Genomic DNA, 20,702 nt, shown 5'->3' on the forward strand with positions numbered 1-20,702 from the left:
TACAAGAAACTTGGATTAGGTTAGATTTTTAGCAAAACCTCAAAAAAAAAAAAAAAAAAAAAAAAATCATCTCATTTCAAAACTTACAATTAGCATTATGTCAATTACTTTAACACTTATGTTAAAGCAATTTTTCTGCCTGCTAGACCAACGATAAGATTCTTACAAAATAGTTGAATTTCCCTTGAGAAAATTAAAAACACTTTGATAATTAAGTCAATACAATATCTAAGAGGAAAAAAGTGAAACACAAAAAGAAAGAAAAAGGCTCCCTATATAAAGCGAAGGGCTTGTTGAATACGATCCATGAATGCTTGTCACGTGGCGGATCAAGTGGTATTTGATTATTGTCATGTAGTGGACTAATTGAGTATTTTTTTTTTTTTTTTAATTTTTTAATTTTTATATTAAATGGGTTTAGGCTTGAGTAATTACTAATTAGCATTCTGCACTTTTGTATTCTATTATTCGATCATTTTCGGATCAACCAACCGTTGACCCTAAAACATTCAAAATGAGAAACATTTTTGTCATTTTTCCAAGTTAACTCTTCTGTTTGGATTATATAATGAAGCTATTAATTATAGGTTTATAACTTGTAAGTTTTGAATGCAAAATATTTAATTGAAACGTGTTAAATTGTGTTGTCATTCAAGTCAAAACTTATCCTCTCCAACTATGTTAAATCATGATGAATATAACCATTTTCATTTAAAGTGAAATGCAGTCAAACCAATTTCAGGGTCTAAATTTTGTTTTATTGCATTTAACAGTATACATGATAATGATGATACTACGCTATTTAAAAATTTTACATGACGTGACAATATTTTCATCATGTAGAAACATATACACAATTAAATATATAAAATATAATATGGACCGTGAAATAGCTCATCTCAAATTCACTGAAAATAAAGAGAATATTGATCCATTAAATCACTTGTTATTGCAAATTTAATTATTCAATTAATATTCTAACACGAAACGTTTACGAGAAGTAGAAAGGTCTAAAGCCTAAAACATATGTTAGGCTATTAGCCTCAAGTTAATTATCTTCGTAGTGAGAGAAGTAATGCTAGAAAATCATATTTTTATTTCACAATGCTGATGTGGCAGTATCAATCAACTCTTAAATTTTTTTTTAGTAATGCTACAAACTACATCCTTATCTCACTTTTATTCTGATGGGCTAATGCGACAACCTTTTATTATTATTATTTTTTATAATATGGGTTAATCCAATGACTAATGGAAACAATTACATTAGTTCAATGAGACGTGGATATAATATGTAACATTACTCTTTTTTTTTTTCCAACAATGACATACAAAAATGAGAATTGTTTCGTTTAATTATTTTATACATCTCTTGTTAATCTTGGTACAAGAGATGTGTAAAAAATAAGCAAGAGAATAATACCAAACATATTTCTACAAAAATTTGTTGATATTATGACGTTAGGATTATAAGATAGTTGTATGATAAAAATATAATTACTACCGATATATATATATATATATATATATATATATATATATATTTTGAATAGACAAATTAACAACAACAATTTCATAAATACAATGAGAAATTTTCTCAAAACAAATATTAGCCTCACTCGGAGATAAAACTATATTTAGAAGTCGATGAGTCGGAGCATTTAGATTATGCGTAACAGCGTAAGGGACCTTCCATCTCCGCTAAAAGATAAAAGATAAAAGATAATAAGTATATAATCCAATTAAAAACATAAGAAGTCCCTTTCACCCACCCTCGCTGCTCCGCGTTCCCTCACCGTTCCCACTCTAAAAGACCTTGACCATCCCTTCCGTGTATTGGCAGCAAAGCACTGACACAGCAAGCCGTGAGCATTCAGCACCTGGCGCATCTATAGAAGTACTAGCTGTGCGTTGCTAACGAGAGCACGGCCTTCTCGGATGTTATGGGTGATCTCTATGCGTGGCTCGTCTCCTTCTTCTTCCTCATAGCCCTACTTGTGGTCGTCGTTTACCAGGTCAATCCCAAAACACATTTTCTATTGGACATGTGGGGTTTTTGTTTTTTTTTTTTGTTTTTTTTTTAATTATTATTATTTTAATTTTTGAACTTTTTCCTGGTTCATATGCTTTTTTTGAGAGTGCATTCTTTGAAGATTGGATTTTTATTTCAAGTTTTGCGATAAAGAGTAGTAAAGATTAGGCTTTTGTGAATTTTAGCTGGGTTTGTTGTGAATGCTTGTGAGTTGAGTGGGCTTGTTTCATCAATTCTCTTTTCAATTCTTGTGGGGATGAAAAGGGACTTGGAAAAGAGCATCTGGGTTTGTTGCATTTGCCGTGAAATCAGTCTCTGTGAAGCTCTATGTACCTATGCCTATTTGTTCTTTGGGATGCAAGAGTTTTGGGTACTCTACGGGCAATGCTAGAAGTATAGTTTCTCAGCTAATCATTCATATTTTGGTGGTATTCGTAATACCCAGTTATATTTTACTTGAACTAGTTCAGCTATTTATATGTCCATCTCTTTTTTCTTTATTTTTGGTTAGTTATACACGTTTGTATGTGAAGTAAAGCTCACAGATTTCATAATGATTTTAAAACTCAATTATGCGTTGGCATAGTTTATTGATCGGTACAAAGTTATATATATATATATATATATATATATATATATATATATATATATATTTTCCGTTCTCTGTAATCCTATATAAATATAAAGGGGTTTTAGATTGTTAACATATATATATATCCCTTGGAGTAAATACTTGTCTTTGACATCTTACCTTCACCTTAAACTACTGAATTTAAGGTTTTATGTTCTTTTATGTGTTCTGAAGTTTAGCGGGGTGAAACTTGTGAGTTTAATAGTATCCAAAAGAATAGAGGAAAAAAAAACTATAATTAGCATCCATTTAACTAAGAATTGTGCTGTCTTCAGTAGGCATCAGTTCTATTGCATTTGGATAGGATTTGTTGGCCTGTTGAGTAAGTTCAGTGACCACAAACTGATTCGAGTTTGGAAGTAGCTGATAACGATAATATGAACTGATTCGAGTTTGGACGTAGCTACTAGGTTTCTTGGCCTAGGAGTATTGGATAAGTACTAAGAGACCTCGATTAAGGTGGAGTTAGGAGTTCAGAAATTCCTGACTCGTTACCTCGTCACGTGGCGCTCATCCATAGCATGGGTTATTTGGGATTTGGTTCTTCAATTGCTTGTTAAAAAAATGAAAAAATAAAAATAAAAATTGTTTGATTTAGCTAGAATTGATCTTGTATTGGAACATATTGACTATATATAGTTTTAAAAAATTATCTGGGAATTACTTACAAAAGTTATATGAAATATGGAACTTGACATTCTAAAATTTGTTGCAGCTTATGTGCTTGGCGGATCTAGAGTTTGATTACATCAACCCTTATGACTCCTCATCTCGGATAAACAGAGTGATTTTGCCAGAGTTCATTGCACAAGGAGTCTTATGCATATTCTATCTTGTAACAGGGCATTGGGTTATGTCACTGTTGTCTATTCCATACCTTTACTACAATGTGAGACTGTAAGTGTTCTCTCTCCTTCGCCAAATATGAGATTTCGTGTCTAGTCTAATGCGTGTAATTCGGTTAGCAATGTATAACAACTTTTTAGATGATTGCTTTGAGGCTCCTTTGAGGTTTCTGACAATGTAAATGACCCTTCCGGATAAGTTGGATGCAGGAATAACATATACATTGCTTGGTTATCCAGCCCATTAGATTTACATTCAAGACATATGTCACATATATGCCACGATACATGCACTCGTTGCCAGTGTATTGCAGTGGTCATGTGTTGGTGTCTCGAGACGCTAGAATGTGCTAAGTTCTATGATCTTGCTAAATATGTCTTCTCCATGTGACTAGGTACTTGCGAAATCAGCACCTGGTAGATGTCACTGAGATATTCAACTTGCTCAATTGGGAAAAGAAGCAACGGCTTTTCAAACTCTTCTATCTCGTTTGTCTCCTCTTTCTCTCCATATTTTGGTACTGTTACTGGATAATGAATGCTTGCTGTTTCTCAATATTTATTGTTTTGATTTTGATACTACATAGGAAGATCGTTTGACTCTTCCTTGTGCTTCTGTTGTAGGATGATTCTAACTGCATTGGATGACCATGAGTAGTTGGGGGCTCACTCTGTGGAGCTTGTACTGGAGGTATTCAATGCCGCAAACTATTGCCTTGCGTTGCGTTGGAGATAAATTCCTCCCTCCGAACAACACATTGTTGTAACTGAATTAAATTCAGGCTTTGTATTTGTTGGATGCTAAGTTAATCTCTTCAAGTTCAGTTTTCAGGCATTTTAAACTCTCTCTCTTTCTCTCTCTCTCTCTGGCTTGTACGTTTGCCAATTAGCTAAAGGTAGAGTTATCTGGTCTGTTAGCAATTCTGGCATTTCCTTTTCTGCATTATTTGTGCAGGATTGTGGTAATCAACTCAAATCATTAAATATGAGCAATTCCTGCTTGCATGCATCAAGTTTGTTAATGTGTGTTGTAATTTGTAAACGAACAGATTCTCCAGCTCGGTCTATTAAATTAGAGCTCGTGATTCTTATACATTTTAAAAAGAGTAATGCTAAAAATCATTTTTTATTCCACAACGCTGACGTGACAGTCTCAATTGATTGGGACTGATATGCTAGCATTGTGGGATATTTCTGAGATAAGATAAAAATGTGATTTTTAATATTACCATCTTTAAAATGCATGTGAGAAAGATTTGTTCTTAGTACAAATGTCACATGTTGTATTAATCCTATTAAAAAAATATGTGAGAATCGTATGTTTTAAATATATATTTTAGTTTAATAGACAAAATTGGAGGAAAAACGGAGGTCGGAACATTTGGAGTTTGAAAAGTTAAAAAAAATATTTAGTGCATTTTATGAAGTGGGTTTTCTTAAATCGTAATAATTGTCTTAAAATTAAATTATGGGGAAATTATCATATTAGCAGTTATCACCTCTATTAATCAAATATTTATCATACTTTTTCCTATACTCAAAAATAAAACTAATATGGCAAAATTTCAATCATTAGTTTGAAAGCAATGATTAGAAATTGAAAATAAAATAAAATTACATAGTATAATATTTTAAGAATTTTAGATGATCTTGACTCTCCTATGTTTGTTAATGTATTTGAGAAAACAGTATTTTTCAAACACTTGGAAGAGTAAGTTAACAAGCAATTTAAAACAAAATACTTTTCAAAACATCAAATATTTTTGATAAATTTTTTCACACCTTGTAAAAATATTTATGACAAAACATATGTTTAATTAGCTTTTGCCAAGTAGGAGATAACTTATTACATTATTGGTTATTGTGGTTAGTTAAAATTATAAATCATTTACTCTGGTATTAAAATTAATTTAGAAATTTTCGTGATTGGCTTAATTTACAAATTGCTCTATGGAGTTAAATTCCGTTAAAAAATTTTGATATTCCGTTTGGCATCACGTCAACTCCAATAAGATGACAACATGTGTCGATCTTAATAAAAAGAAAATATTAATAAATAAAACTTAAAAATTATATTTTTTTTAAAGTTGCCGCAACCCCCAGCCTCCTTTGGTGGCCACGCAGCCACCACCAAAGGGGTTGCAACACCTCTCCAATAAAATTTTTACAACTCAACTTAAAATACCAACCAAATACAATCAAATATAATACAGATGCTTTCAATATATATATATATATATATATATATATATATATATATATATATATATATATATATATATATATATAGAATAATGATTCAATGCCACTCAAATATACAACTACTTTTTGAGTTTTTTTATTTTTTTAAAATAAATTAAGGTGGGGGACCACCTTGCCACATAGACAAGGTGGTGAAAAATTGTATATTTAAGTGGTAGTGAATCATTACTCATATATATATATATATATATATATATATATATATATATATATAATACAGATGAAAACATAGGATCCGCTGTAAAACGTCACCGTTTGTAGTTCAATCAAAATACTTCGATCGACCAAACACAAAAATATATATTCTACGTTACCCTCATCTACGCCTAAACCACTTCCGCCTCCTTCGCCGATCGCCGGCACCGGAATTCAATAATAAAACATAGCCTTTAACTTCGTTGGGCCTTGTCCAATAATCCGAGTCTCAATCTTGGTCGTTGAATTCCAGAATCAACCCAATCTCTCCATTCACCACCCTCCAAAACCCCTCTCTTCAGGTACGCTTCTTCCATTCTATTTCATTTAATTTCCCTTATTAACTGTAGTTACCTTTTGATTGATCCCTCTGCAACGTTACAAGTCGAAGTCTTTGGCCTCTCCACCCAAATTAGGTACCGTATAATAGTTGTTAGAGATTAAATTCCATGGACCCAGAAGCTTATTTTGTTGATTTTATGATCCCATGATTTCATTGGATCAATGCCATGACTTGCACTTCAGAAATTACGGTTTAGGGTTTTGAGGTTTAGGACATGTAGTATTTTGATTGAACTACAAACGGTGACGTTTTACTGTTCTTTTGACTGGTTTGCTCTTATTTTTGTTTTTATTTATTTATTTAATTCCTATCTTACCTAAGAGAAAAAAAAAAGAACCCTTTGTAAAGCTACACCACTCAATAAATTTTTAGTGGATTAATATTTGCTAAATTGCTAAGTCTACACTTGGATGAAACAGCTTCCACACTTGTTATGCATGCCAATTTTCACGCAATTGGATATCATTTACTATTTGTTTTTAAACTATAAGAAAACTGTAGTTTTAAACATTTTGTAAATGATAGTATTTTGTGGCGCAACCATGATGAACATTTGGATATCATGTAATCCAACTATAGCTCACTGCACCTGATCAGGATCCCGTTCCAACAGCCATTCTCAAAAAGTTAGGACTAAACGTATGTACCCTTATCATGCATGCCAAATTTTGTGCCAATTGTATGTCGTTATCTATAAAATACAAAAACTTATTTGTGCAGTATGTTTAAGAATACAAAAGCTTTGATGAGATTGTTCTTAATGCTTGATCACATTGATATTTGGTAGGCACAATGTCATGGGAAAGACATTTAATCTAATGGTGAGTTTAATGAAATATTGTTTTAATACAAAGTTATTGAGTCGTTTTAACTTTTGTTAAAATCACACTTTCTATATAGTGCTACTTCGAAATGATCATGTGGAAACATATCCATGATAAGTGGTTTGGAAAGGTGGCCAGGCTATGTTTATCACTCGTTTCTTTATATGTAGACTGCTACAATGCATGGAATGGGTTTATTTTCATTGCTTTGAATAAACTTTTTCTGCGGCTCATGAAATTAGAGGTCACAAGTTTGAATAAATTGTATGACATAAAATTCTCTGGTTTTGTATGTGCTGCTATGATCTTAATGTGCTGCTCTCATCTCTTGGTATTTGTTCTTTCAGCAGTTCAAAGGTCTAAGGTTGCTGTTACATAATGGTTAACGCCATTAAAGGATTGTTCATTTCCTGGTAAGAGACTTTTTCCCAACCTGAAGCATTGCCAATTATGTTGATAGCTTGCGCACTCTGTGCATGTATTTTTCATGTGTATGTGTGTTTGTGTGTGCGTGTTTAGTTAATTAAGTCTTGTTTATTTGGGGAATTAGGTAAGCTTAAAAACAGTTTCCTGAAATGACAAACGTCAGATGTGTGCCTGGTCATAGTGCTCAGAATATGTTTAAAGCTTGAGTTTTTGCAAGTGGCATTTTCTTTATTTGATTAATGTTCAGCAATCCAGAAATCTCTGTTAATTTGTTAGTTGGATTCCTATTGTCATTTATGTGACTATGATCATTCGAAGGCCTCCTCTGCCTCCCAAATCTATAATTTAATTGCTGAACAGATAGGAGAGGGGTCATGCTCGCGGAGTGTTTTTGTTTCATTTTATTGTTCCTCTTATGCAGAGTTTCATTGTTGCTGAAAGAACCTGATCATATTTCTTTTTTGCAGTGATATTCCTATGGCACAATTCATCATCAATTTGAACGCTTCATTGCCTGCATCACAGAAGTTCATAATATATGTCTTGGATAATACTCATCTTTTTGTGCAACCCCATGTGACTGAAATGATAAGAAGCGCCATGTCGGAATTTAGGGACCTGAACTCCTATGAGAAGCCCGCTTGATTCAATCTTTTCTTGTTTTTATCATTCATCAATTGAGAACATTCCTAAATGATCTTGTGTCATACAAATTTCTCAACTTATATGTCTTTTCATTTTGTAATGCCTTCTTAAACTTGCTCAACTTATATGCATTTTCATTTTGTAATGCCTTCTGTTTTTCGTGTTGCATATGACTTGCATAAATATAAAGTTCTAGAGCAACTTCTCTTGGTGGGTTTGGCAAGATGTTCATAAATATAAAGTTCTGGTTTGGAGGCAAGAAGAGTTGGGCGTAAATTGTTTGTGTGGCCATTCTCAAGGTGAAAAGTAGAGAGGCTGGTTATGGTGTTGGTGTGTTGAGAAATTGCAAGTTGCCAAGAATGAAAATTTCCTCTGTAAAGCTAAACACAGACCCATGTTTATTGTTGTTTATGACTTCTGAACCTACCTTCAAATTCCACCGTGCTTTCTCCTCATGTATTTTATGCCTTCCAAGAGAAAGACTAGCAATTAAAAAGAAAAAAAAATAAAATCAAGATCTTCTAGAACTCCTGGATATCTACCATGTACAATACATTTAATGGATAATTGCACCATTGGTCCCTGGGGTATGCCATAATTACAAATCACTCTTTATGGTTTAAAAAGTTCACGAGAGGTCCTTGTGGTAAACTATAATTACAAATCGATCCCTGGAGTCAAATTTCATTAAAATTTTTAACAGATTTTGTTAAATGCCACTTCAGCACCACATCAAATCAATAAGATAGCGACACGTGTTCATTTACTAAATTTATATTTTTTTATTAAGATGGACACGTGTTGCCATCTTATTGGTTTGACGTGACATTTAATAGAATCTGTCAAAAAATTTAATGGAATTTGATTACAGGGATCGATTCGTAATTATAGTTTACCTGAACTTTTTAAACCAAAAAGAGTAATTTGTAATTATAGCATACCTCAGGGACCAATAATGCAATTATCCCTTCATTTAATCTCAACCATTACTTTCAAATTAAATTGTGACTTATCAAAAAAAAAAAAATCAAATTAAATTGTTGAAATTTGCCATAGTATTTATCGGAATAAGATCATTTTTATTTCAAGGAAAATAAAGAGGAATCATTTTATAACCTAAATTTTGTTTCGTTGTATTTAACGGTGTATATATATTTACATATTTTACATGACGTAGCGTAGAGACATTTATTATGTGATAACATATATATTATTAAATTTGTAAAATCGAATATGAATTATGAAATGATTAGTATACTATTAAATTTGTAAAATTGAATCTGAATTATGAATGATTATTCTCAATTTCACTTTAAATTGATTCGGTATTTATGAAATTATGACCTAAATATTTATCACATTTTATAAATAATTGATACTGATATGACAAAATTGAAAAATTCTATCTTTTTTAATTTAAGAACAATGATTACAATTTTATAAATTATACTTGATAAAATGATGAACAGAAAAATAAAAGGAAAAAAGAAAAGAAAAGAAACAAGGGGTCCATTAGCCCAATTGGGTCATTAGCCCATTACGTAATCTACCCCCTCGACCTTTTCTAAGAAACCTTCACTGGATCACTTTGCTCTCTCAATCTCTCTGAAAATGGCAATCTCTTTTCATGCTTGTACTCCGAGTCTTCACCCCCAAACCAGAGCGTCTCATCCTCCACTCAGGTTATCTTTCTCTCTCTCTCTCTCTCTCTCTCTCCTCGCTTGTATTTTTAGGAGTGGAAATCAAAATCAATGGCTACTTTAATTAACTGATCTTTGTCTTTGACAGTTGCGCCACAAAGCTTTATTCAGGTCTAAAGCTTCAATCTTTAGGTATGTCACATTCCGTTGTCTCTTTTCCTGAATTTGTTTCACGCCCTCTTCTCTCAGTCCATATTTCTTTTTCGTTGTTGCTGTCAGGTGCGTTTGGAACTGGAGTACCTAACTTGACGGCTGAATTCTATGGAAAAGTTAACAAGAGCCTGCAACCCAGGTAACTGAATGGATATAATATCGTCTAATTCCGTGTTACCTTGTATATTTTTCAATTTAATTCGTGGGTCTGAAAGATTGGTGTATAACTGTTATGGGATTGCGCGGCACCAAGCAAATTTTGTGACTTTTTCACTTAAAAGCATATGTATCTAATCAAAAAATGATATGGGTAATTGTTGTTCTTTGATGGGATTAATTGAATTATATTAATTTTTGCTCCAGTGAGCAATTTAATATACGAAGATAAATGTTAATTCTTTTAGTGTTTGTGATTAAAGGAAATTCTGTTGGTTATTGATATGCCCTGCGAGGGATTACCCTAACCTTTTTGTTATTGGTTTTTCGTTGTCATCTTTAAATTTTCCTTACGAGTTTTGGTTATATGGAGACAATGAAAATTTTGATTTTCAAATATTGCTCCGTCTAGAATGAGAAACCCATTGCAAGGTGCCTGCATATTTTTGTGTCTTGCACTTGCTTTCACAGTTTTCTTTTTCTTTTTAATGACTACTTGATGAGAGATAGTGATTGCCTAGATTCATGCTTTTTTGGATGCCTAGACATACTTCTTAATTCACTTTGGAAGTTACTTTTGGTTTGCCATCTCTCGATCGATGTTTCGTCCCCTGCTCTTTTTCAGAAATGCTGCCTTCTTTATCTTTAGTGGCAATTCATACGTGCAGCTGGATGCACGCTTGCGTTATGGCTACTTGACTGCATACTTAAATGCTATATATTGTATATATAATTTTTTCCTTAGTCCTGTAAATAAATCCCCAACACATTGAATTTCTACTTCTAGAGAACGACTCACCCTGTAGTTGGAAGTTCGAGACATCCTATTAGAAGTCATTATTTTCAATGCCACTTTCTTATGAGATATATGTTTCTAATAATTCTTCTTTTTTTTTTTTTTTTTTTTCTATATATTTTTTTTTTGTACTTCCATGATAGTTTTTGTACTCTAAAGGATATCTAAGTTAATGAATGCCCTGCGACTTTGATGATTTTTTTTTTTTTTTTTGTTAGAGCTGGTCTGATTGCTAAGTGATGTGGTAGTGCATGCATGATGCTCTTCTATGTTTGCAGGACTCGTAACAATATAGCAATGCGAGGGCGAGTTAGAATGATGCCTATAGGGACACCGAGAGTGCCGTACAGAACTCCTGGTGAGGGAACTTGGCAATGGGTTGACCTGTGGAATGCCCTCGTAAGTCACTACAGCTAACTCTTTGACAAACAAATAGTCAATTCAATTTACCAAGCTAAAAGTTTGTATTTATGACCAATAACATAGATATGAAGCAAATCTGGGGTGGGCAATCACTTTCGTGTATCACCACCTATAATACTCCTGTATCCAAAAGAGAAAAGAAAAGAAAAAAAACAATAATAAAAAATTCTGCGGATATCCTGGGCCATGAACTCGATCCAATGATCTTAACTATCTGTTAATTTTAAATTTTGGACTTCTTTTATTTTTACTCAAAACAGTGCTTTTTGTTTATGTTGGTTGTCTGATGATCCTTCTGAAATTTGGCCTTGAAATTCTTTTTGTGAGCCCGATTGTAAGTGAATTGAATACCCAAAGGGTCATATATTCAATATCAATTTTTATTTGTAGATGTCAAGTCTCCTTGTGATTTTTCTACCTAATTTATGTTTAATCATATCTCTCTTAGTAACTCACCGAATTCTTGTGATGCAGTACCGAGAACGTGTTATCTTTATTGGACAACATATAGATGAAGAGTTTAGCAATCAAATACTGGCGACAATGTTGTACCTTGATAGTGTAGATAATTCTAAAAAACTCTATATGTACATCAATGGTCCTGGTGGAGATGTGAGTTCCTTATAAGCAAGTCTTCTGCAATCAAATCCTGCTTCTTTCTCTATATTTATGTTGCTAGCGACATCTTTTCCCCTGCTAAAGACTTGCTCTCTTGCAGCTTACTCCGAGTATGGCTATCTTTGACACCATGCAGAGCTTGCAGAGTCCTGTCGGCACCCATTGTGTGGGCTATGCCTACAATCTAGCAGCCTTTCTTCTTGCAGCTGGAGAAAAGGTAATAATTTTCTCCACTAGAATCTGGAGTTGCAGTGTGAATGCAGGGGAGTTGGACCTACAATATATGGATTTTGACCAATGCAATCAATGCTGAATAATGGTGGACAGCTCTGTCCTTTTTCTTCTGTTTTGTCAATAGTATTAGTTTTTTTTTTAATAAGTAATAATCAGCCTTATTAAAAGCGTAAGGCGCCCCTAAGTACACCGGAAGTATACAAAAGGAAACACCCTACTAACTAGAAAGAGAAAAATGAACAAGAAAATCGGCGAAACTGAGTGACAGTGGGGATACAAAAGCCACTGTCTAAAGATACAAAGTATGAAAAAACGAAGCTAAAATATCCTCCAAGAATCTCTCCAAATCCTTGAAAAACAATAGTATCAGTTGTGGTCTGTCTTCATTTTATCTAAGCATCCAAAAGACTGCTTTGATGGAATTGTGTGATTAATAAACTGGGATGTCCCTCGAGAGATCACATATCTCTTCCTTCCACTTTTGTACTGTTTTTTGTAACCCTAATACCCTACTACATTGTTGGAATATATTCTTGTTTTGCATAATATGTTCTTTGTGTCCTCACACACTATCGGTCGAAGTAGTGAATAAGAATATGTTAAATAGGGAGGCAACTGTGAGTGTGATTATATATTGGATAGAATAGTAGAAAAGAATACATGTGGCTGACCTTGATTAGTTGATGAGGATTTTTGGACTGACCCCTTTAATTGGTATTAAGGCTTACTGAATTGAGTTGAGTATAATATGCTCTTTGTATAGGTTGAATTCACCTTTTTATAGCTTTAATGCCTGCACTCTGGATTTAATTTTATATTTACGTAGTTTTTTCCTTTAAAAGGGTAACCGCTTTGCAATGCCGCTTTCAAGAATTGCGCTACAATCTCCTGCTGGAGCTGCTCGTGGTCAGGTGTGACAGCATGCTGTCTTTTCATGTAACCTGTCATAGATACTTTTCATTTATATGCCTTTTCATTTCCTTGCAATTTACATGCATATATGAAATTTTCTGTCAGGCTGATGACATTCAAAATGAAGCAAATGAGCTCCTCAGAATCAGAGACTACCTTTTTAAGGAGTTGGCTGGGAAAACAGGCCAGCCTGTTGAGAAGGCTAGTTTGCTCATCACTAAAATCTATAGTATTTTTGGCTGTTTATTTGATACTTGTAAAAGATAGGCACTTGCTCTTGTAATTAGTTGCTCTTAAGAAGCTTAAGATTCTCCAAGTTCATATCTTACCAACTTATACATTCATTTTTTTCTTCCCTTCTGAGCTCCAGCTTCTACATTCTACCTGAACAAAAGTGTGATTGTGAATCTTCATTGGCCTTTTTATATTCTCCGGTCTTACCAATTTATTTTACGCTTTGAATAGTGTGTTTCTCTTTTCCTTGAGGCAATTCATTTTTATTTCTGAAAATATGGAGTATGATCAGCTTGAAATACTATCTTAATGGATATATGCAGATTCACAAAGACTTAAGCAGGATGAAGCGCTTTAATGCTCAGGAGGCTCTTGAATATGGGCTAATTGATCGTATTGTCAGGCCACCCCGTATTAAGGCTGATGCACCTCCCAAGGATGCAGGAACTGGGCTTGGTTAGTGTACTTATTGCTTAAGATGATTGCCGAAAATACCCGAATTAAAGCTGAGTCACCTCTCAAGGATGCAGGAACAAGGCTTGGTTAGTGTACTTAGTGCTTGAGATGATTGCTGTTTGACATTTCAGAATATTCCCCAAGTTTATTTATAGACATGTATGATTAGCTGTGTAGTTAGAAATGGTTTCATAGGAATTTATATTATTTCATGATTTTGAGATTAATGGTGCCCCAATAAGGGCTTTTGGAAAAGCAATATTTTGTCTGAATCTTCCTTCGCTACCTATCTTGTCAGCATCATTCCTCATCATTATCATACTATATGACTCATGGGAGTTGCAATGAATGTATGATATGTATCTGTTTTTTCTTTTCTTTTCTTTTCTTTCTTTCTTTTTTTCTCTTTTCCCATTAAATCAATTGTGCTTTTTATTATTGCTCAAATAAACAGCTGATATTACAATGTTCAGTGTCAATAATGGCTTAATAAAATTGTTAGCAGCATTTTATATCAGTGAGCAAAAAGTAACTTGCATAGGTTTTATTCTGAACAAATTAAATAAGAGAAAAAAAATATATACAACGAATAATATCCCCTACTAAAACAGAGGGAATCTGAAAATGTTAAAAAAAGAAAGAAAGAGGCCTTAATTATACAAATACAATGAATAATATACCCTGCTAGGCTGAAATTTATAGCCAATTCAGAGCTGGTTGCAACCAATCCTCAATTTTTCCTTCCTCCATTCTTCATTGACCTTAGCAATATATAAGGCTTTTTTGATTCATGTCTGCAAATTAAGATGTGGGTTATTATGCTTCATATCTGTTTAGCCAAATCAGAGCTGGTTGCCACTATCTCCCTTAATCTCTCCTTCCTCCTTTCTTCATAGACCTTAGCAATAAAGCTTTCAATTTTCATCTCCAACTTATCGTCATATTCCTCTTCATGATCGTTATCCTCATCATATACATCCGAGCCATGATATTCCTCATCCTCGTCAATGTAATCCCCCGTGTCGCCTTGCGGATACTCTTCACACAGAGGCAGGAAGATTGGCCAATTCCGGTTGACTTCTTCTGAAGATGGTGTACAACTTAAAACAAGGATGGCAACGATTATTGTGTTGAAAACTGAAAACAAAAGAAGAGGATTACTTAAGAATCCATGAAGCTTGTGTTCTCGGTTTGGCAGCCAAAAGGTCAGGACCAGAATGGTTGCCAAACACAATATCAGAGGTATCAATATCTTGACAAATCTCATTTGCAAAATGGGAAATGTTGGTTGATTGTTTTGTGCAGGGTAAACATAATTTATAGTGTAATCTCAACAGTGCTTTTCCTCGAAAGTTAAAAGGAGTGTGTTTCTAGCATGCCACTTATTTACGTGGAAATTCAGAAAGTATGCCTGGTGTAAGTAATAAAAAGCTTTCAAGCATGATATATATGATATACCCAGAAATTTCTTAGCTTAGGAGTTAGGAAGGAACCTTCTGTGGCGACTGTGGCGGCTGTGGCTAAACTAAGAAATATTTTGAGTTCGAAGCATGTTTTCTGAGACGCGCATGGAAGAACCGTGCAAGAATAAATCAAACCACTTAAAAAAGAAAAAAGAAAAGAAAAAAAAAAAGAGAATAAATCAAACCAGACAAATTCATGAACAGTTGGATCCAATCGGCCCAAAACCAGGTCAAGTGGTATGTATTGCCACGCAATTGAAGATTTTGGAGTTTTCTTTGAGGAATTGGGCTAGTTTTGACTGTTTCAATTGTGAAAGTGATTAATAATGCTATAAACCACATCAATATTTCATAAATATTGACATGCTAGGATTTGATGGTTATTAGATTTTTTTTTTTTTTTAACAAAGGCTGATTCAAATATTATAACACCATGCCGCAATAGCATAATGAGATATTTATGAAATATTGGTGTGGTATATAACATTTTTCCAAGGTGACATCTGACTTTCTTTTTAATAAATGTTATACACCACACATCTATTTCACTTTTATCACACTGTTTGACGTAGCATGGTCTAGTAGCCCTTGTTAATAAAATAAAATAAAATAAAATTCAATTATTACTAAACCCTGCCACGTTATCATAGTGAAATAAAATATGGTGTATAAAATTACTTTCTTTTTTGTCAAACAAACTTAAGGATATGAATGATATTGTTCGTCCCATAATGGTAATGACTTGATCATTAGCCATTTGGATTTTTTTTTTTTTTTTCTTCTTCTTCTCTCTTATCTTTAATAGGCAAGATTAATTTTAAATAGTGTCAAGTTCCTCAGGGTGCGTGTAACTTATCAATAAAATAAAAAGGGAAAAATACACATAACTCCCTCAAACTACAATTCAATTGTCAATGTACCTCCCAAATTACCAATTGTGTTAATGTCCCTCCTTAAACTACCAAAAAATGTCAATGTCCCCCCTAAGACCAACAAAAAGACAAAAGTGACCTTAAATTTTTTTTGAATAAGATAAAAATGTTCTCATAAATTCAAAAAATTAAAATTAAAACTAAAAAATAAAAAACTTTTAAAAAATTATTTTTAAAATATTAAATAAAAAACGAAAAAAGAAATTAAAAAAAGAAACAAAAACTGAAAAAAAAAATTCCTTAAAAAAAAAAAGCAAACCAAAAATAACTGAAATTTATTTTATTTTATTTTATTTTAAAAAAAAAACAAATGAAAAAAAAGAAAAAGGCAAACCAGTTTTTATTAAATTAAATAACGAAAAAGAACAATTTTTTTAAAAGAAAAATAAAACAAAAAAACAAAAAATAATTGAAATTTATTTATTTATTTAAAAAAACAAAAAAAAAAAACAGTTTTTATTAAAATAAAAAAAATGAAAAAGAACATTTTTTTAAAAAAAAAAAACTGAAAATTATTTTTTTAAAAATAAATAAATAACAGTTTTAAATTTTTTTTTTATTTTTTGGAATAAATTTTTGTTATTTTATATTTTTTTTAATAAATCTTTTTTAGTTTTATTTTATTTTAATAATTTTATGAAGGGAATTTTTGTGATTAGGGGGACATTGACATTTTTTGCTAGTTTAAGGGGGAACATTGACACAATTGGTAGTTTGGGGGGTAAATTGACAATGAGGTGATAGTTTGATGGGGTTATGTGTACTTTTCCCAAAAAAAAATTTACATGAACGGGTGAGGATCCCAAAAAACTTCTAAAACAGTTGATATAATGCCAAATAAAAACAATAAAAAATTAAAAATAGGCCAAATAAATGCCTAAATCCAATAATTTTTTAGCCCACCGACCAAGAAAGGGATCACCAAAAAAGGCAATTTTTGTAGGAGACTTAAAAATTAGTTGGTGGTAAGCACATCTATGGTGGCAATAAGGGATCTTGGATGTCGTGGCGAAGATAATTGATTTCACTAAGATCAACTGAACAAAAGTCATTGCAGAAGAACTCCTTTGATGTTCGGTCACAAAGGTGCTCAAAGGTTGGGGAGCATGGGATATTTAGGGTAGGACTGATAATTTTTTACATGACTCACGAACTCGACACAAAAGTAGCGGGTTAAGGTTTTGTATAATCGGGTTCGAGACAATTCGAGGCAACTCGAATTCACCCGTTTAATAAATAGGTCAATCTCGGGTTAACTTGCTTAACCCATGGGTAACTCATTTGATCCGTAAAAAAAAACATAAACCTAAAAGTAAAGTAAGCGGATTATGCGGGTCGGGTCAAACAAGTCATTCATTTATTTGAGTTAGTTCTCAAATAACATGTCAAATGAGTCGGCTCACCCCTCTATTAAAATGGGTTGTGTTAGGATTGAAAGATCTAATTTGTTTAATTAAATGGATCATATTGAAATTAACTTTTAACTGATTGGTTTGTTGAACAACCGAATGTGCGAACTGTGATTGCGAGCCCAACATGTTGTTTCTTTGCACTCCAAGAAATTAAACTCGACCCAAGAAACACAGCAAAACCACTTGTAGATCGCCGATCATCTGGAGAACCAGCCCAATCCGAGTCACAATACGCATTTAGTTGAAGTGAAGACTTGGAATAATGAATACCATGATCAATAGTAGCTTTAAGATACCGAAGTACTCGCTTTGCCGCTGCCCAGTGTTTGTCTGTAGGAGAATGCATGAATTGACATAATTGATTTACCGAAAAAGAAATATCAGGCCGAGTAAGTGTGCAATATTGTAGCCCTCCAACAATGCTTCGATATTCAGCAGGATCAATCAATGGAGAACCATCAAAACCTGATAATTTAGAACCAGATGAACAAGGAGTATTGCACGGCTTAGCACCAATCATTTTGGATTTATGCAGCAAATCCATAATATACTTAGATTGATACAAATGTAGTCCTTTAGAATCTCTGGTAGCCTGAATTCCTAAGAAGTAGGAGAGAGGACCAAGATCTTTTAAAGCAAAGTCCTGTTGTAAGTTGGAGATCATATCTGAAATGGCTATAAAATTAGTACCTGTCACGATAATATCATCCACATAGATTAATACAAAAATATGAACTGATTTGTGATGATATGTGAAGAGTGACGTATCAACCAGGGAGCTAGTAAAGCCAAGATCTAGCAAGGATTGAGAAAGCCTTGTATACCAAGCACGTGGTGCTTGTTTCAGTCCATAAAGTGCTTTATGAAGTCGACAAACAAAGGTAGGATTAGATGAATCAACAAACCCTCTAGGTTGCTCCATAAATACCTCTTCTTCAAGAAATCCATGCAAGAAGGCATTGGATACATCAAGTTGGCGAATAGGCCAATCAAACATCACTGCAAGTGCAAGAAGTAATCGAATAGTAGCCGGTTTAATAACCGGGCTAAATGTTTCATTGTAGTCCAAACCATCCAATTGTTCAAAGCCCTTGGCAACTAACCGAGCTTTATAACGATCAATAGTTCCATCAGGTTTCTGCTTCAACTTGTAAACCCATTTGTTACGAATAACATTCTTGTGCAATGGACGAGGACAAAGAGACCAAGTCCCATTAGCAAGAAGAGCATCAAATTCAGCTCCCATGGCAGCCCTCCAATTAGGATCAGAAACTGCTTGAGTATAGCAAGTAGGCTCAGGTGGTAAGATTACTGCATTAAAAGCTCTTAATGGATGTCTCGTGGAATAATATAATTGGAAATCAGGAAAAGATTTAGGGCGTAGAGAACCTGTTTGAGACCTTGTTTGCATGTGGTGTGTGGGCAAGGAATTAGAGGATGAGGCAGTACCCTGAGGGTCAGAGCTAGTGGAATCTAAAGGAAATGAAGAGGATGGCGCACTAGATGGAGAAGGCAATTGGGAAATCACGTTGGGTTCAATAGGAATTGATGAAGGGATGGGCTGTTGACTAGAGATAGTCATGGGTTCATTAGCAACTTAAGGGGACACATGGTGGGGACCAGTAGAAAATGTTGGTAAAACACTAGGTGAAATAGGAATAGAGAGAGTAAAAGGTAGTCTGTTACTTACAGTGCCTGTTCCATGAGGAGACGAAAAAGACGAACACTCCGTAGCAGCAAGTTCCGAATGAGGAGCAGATTTAGCTGGAAAAGAAGATTCATCAAAAACAACATTCCTAGAAATGTACACCCGATTTGTGAGAGGATCCAAACACCGATATCCCTTATGATTAGATGAATACCCCAAGAAAATACAACGTTTACTACGAAAAGCTAACTTATGATCTGTATATGGACGTAACAAAGGGTAGCAAGCACTCCCAAATACGCGAAGCATGGAATAATCCGGATTTAAATTATAAAGCTTGCGATAAGGAGTAAGATTTTTCAGAACATGTGATGGCAATCTATTAATAAGAAAGACTGCGGTCAAGACGGCATAAACCCAATATTTGGTTGACAAACCCGAGTGGGCAAGTAAAGAAAGACATGTTTCAATTATATGTCTATGTTTGCGTTCAGCCAAACCATTTTGTTGAGACGTATGAGGACAAGAGACACGATGTAAAATTCCATTGTCATCAAGAAATTTCTTAAACTGAATAGAATTAAATTCACCACCCCCGTCACTTTGAAATTGCTTAAGTTTACAAGAGAAAAGATTCTCAACTAAACATTTGAATTTAACAAAACATTGAAAAACATCAGATTTCTGCTTAACAGGAAACAACCAAGTGAACCTAGAGAAATCGTCTATAAAAAGAACATAAAACTTGCAGCCACCAATGGACAATACTGGGGAGGTCCATACATCCGAGTGTATAAGCTCTAGAGGAGAAGATGACACACGTGAAGACTCCGAAAAGGGAAGTTGTTTACTCTTTGCAAGCTGACACGAGTCACACACATCGTTGCTTTTTATTGTCCCAGTTATTGGAAGATTGTAAGACCGAATTAAACTAGAAACAAGTTGAGCGGAAGGATGACCAAGACGATAATGCCAAATAGAAGATGAGGTACGAACTCTCAACAGAGCAACAAGAGCTCGACCTTTATTGATGGAGAAGTGTTTGAGATGAATAGGATATAACCCATCCTCAGTCGGACCTTGCAGTAGGATTGTGCCTGTCTTTTTGTCCTTCACAAGAAAATAGGCATCAGTAAGAACAAAAAAACAATCATTATCAGCACAGAATTTCTGAATGGACAATAAATTAGCTGAGGCAGAAGGGCAATGTAAAATATTTTTTAATTGAAGAGAACTAGATGGAGTAGTAAAGGAGGAAGAACCAATATGAGCAATCTTTAAACCTGATCCATTACCAACGGTAACAGTTTCTGATCCGAGGTACGGCTGTTGGAGAGACAAGTTTTCTAATTCTGCAGTTAT

General features: G+C 33.7%; 3 protein-coding genes across 6 annotated transcripts; all 3 read left to right on the plus strand.

Annotated features, from left to right (window-relative positions):
- Window positions 1–1,771: 1,771 nt before the first annotated feature.
- LOC133853735 (protein cornichon homolog 4) lies at window positions 1,772–4,517 on the plus strand. The gene is made up of 4 exons (XM_062289756.1): window positions 1,772–2,015; window positions 3,379–3,560; window positions 3,904–4,026; window positions 4,133–4,517. The coding sequence occupies exons 1-4, from the start codon at window positions 1,944–1,946 to the stop codon at window positions 4,164–4,166; spliced, it is 411 nt and encodes a 136-aa protein (XP_062145740.1). The 5' UTR covers window positions 1,772–1,943; the 3' UTR covers window positions 4,167–4,517.
- A 1,492-nt stretch (window positions 4,518–6,009) lies between these two features.
- On the plus strand, window positions 6,010–8,352 carry LOC133854572 (general transcription and DNA repair factor IIH subunit TFB5). Of its 4 annotated transcripts, none has more exons than XM_062290810.1 (4): window positions 6,010–6,267; window positions 7,096–7,129; window positions 7,480–7,545; window positions 8,026–8,352. In XM_062290810.1, exons 3-4 carry the CDS (start codon window positions 7,511–7,513, stop codon window positions 8,201–8,203), a joined length of 213 nt encoding a protein of 70 aa, XP_062146794.1. In that variant the 5' UTR covers window positions 6,010–6,267; window positions 7,096–7,129; window positions 7,480–7,510; the 3' UTR covers window positions 8,204–8,352. The 4 variants fall into 4 exon arrangements, with proteins under 4 accessions (XP_062146794.1, XP_062146793.1, XP_062146792.1 ...); XM_062290809.1 differs by lacking the exon at window positions 7,096–7,129 and adding an exon at window positions 6,351–6,381 and having other exon boundaries at window positions 6,011–6,267; XM_062290808.1 differs by lacking the exon at window positions 7,096–7,129 and having other exon boundaries at window positions 6,011–6,267; window positions 7,483–7,545.
- Window positions 8,353–9,762: 1,410 nt separating this feature from the next.
- Window positions 9,763–14,144, plus strand: LOC133854352 (ATP-dependent Clp protease proteolytic subunit-related protein 2, chloroplastic). The gene is made up of 9 exons (XM_062290511.1): window positions 9,763–9,885; window positions 9,992–10,035; window positions 10,123–10,195; window positions 11,287–11,407; window positions 11,906–12,043; window positions 12,150–12,266; window positions 13,126–13,194; window positions 13,301–13,396; window positions 13,753–14,144. Exons 1-9 carry the CDS (start codon window positions 9,815–9,817, stop codon window positions 13,888–13,890), a joined length of 867 nt encoding a protein of 288 aa, XP_062146495.1. The 5' UTR covers window positions 9,763–9,814; the 3' UTR covers window positions 13,891–14,144.
- The last annotated feature ends 6,558 nt before the right edge of the window (window positions 14,145–20,702 follow it).

The sequence above is a fragment of the Alnus glutinosa genome, chromosome 13, assembly GCF_958979055.1.
Source record: "Alnus glutinosa chromosome 13, dhAlnGlut1.1, whole genome shotgun sequence".
In the NCBI taxonomy this organism is placed as follows: domain Eukaryota; kingdom Viridiplantae; phylum Streptophyta; class Magnoliopsida; order Fagales; family Betulaceae; genus Alnus; species Alnus glutinosa.

Excerpts from the sequence above, each read along its gene's own strand:
- LOC133854352 (XM_062290511.1), top strand. The coding sequence starts at position 9,815 with ATGGCAATCTCTTTTCATGCTTGTACTCCGAGTCTTCACCCCCAAACC. Across the intron at positions 10,196-11,286 it reads AACAAGAGCCTGCAACCCAG|GACTCGTAACAATATAGCAA; the intron begins GTAACTGAATGG and ends CTATGTTTGCAG. Across the intron at positions 12,267-13,125 it reads TTCTTGCAGCTGGAGAAAAG|GGTAACCGCTTTGCAATGCC; the intron begins GTAATAATTTTC and ends TTCCTTTAAAAG.
- LOC133854572 (XM_062290810.1), top strand. The coding sequence starts at position 7,511 with ATGGTTAACGCCATTAAAGGATTGTTCATTTCCTG. Across the intron at positions 7,546-8,025 it reads AAAGGATTGTTCATTTCCTG|TGATATTCCTATGGCACAAT; the intron begins GTAAGAGACTTT and ends TCTTTTTTGCAG.
- LOC133853735 (XM_062289756.1), top strand. The coding sequence starts at position 1,944 with ATGGGTGATCTCTATGCGTGGCTCGTCTCCTTCTTCTTCCTCATAGCC. Across the intron at positions 3,561-3,903 it reads CTTTACTACAATGTGAGACT|GTACTTGCGAAATCAGCACC; the intron begins GTAAGTGTTCTC and ends CCATGTGACTAG. Across the intron at positions 4,027-4,132 it reads CTCTTTCTCTCCATATTTTG|GATGATTCTAACTGCATTGG; the intron begins GTACTGTTACTG and ends CTTCTGTTGTAG.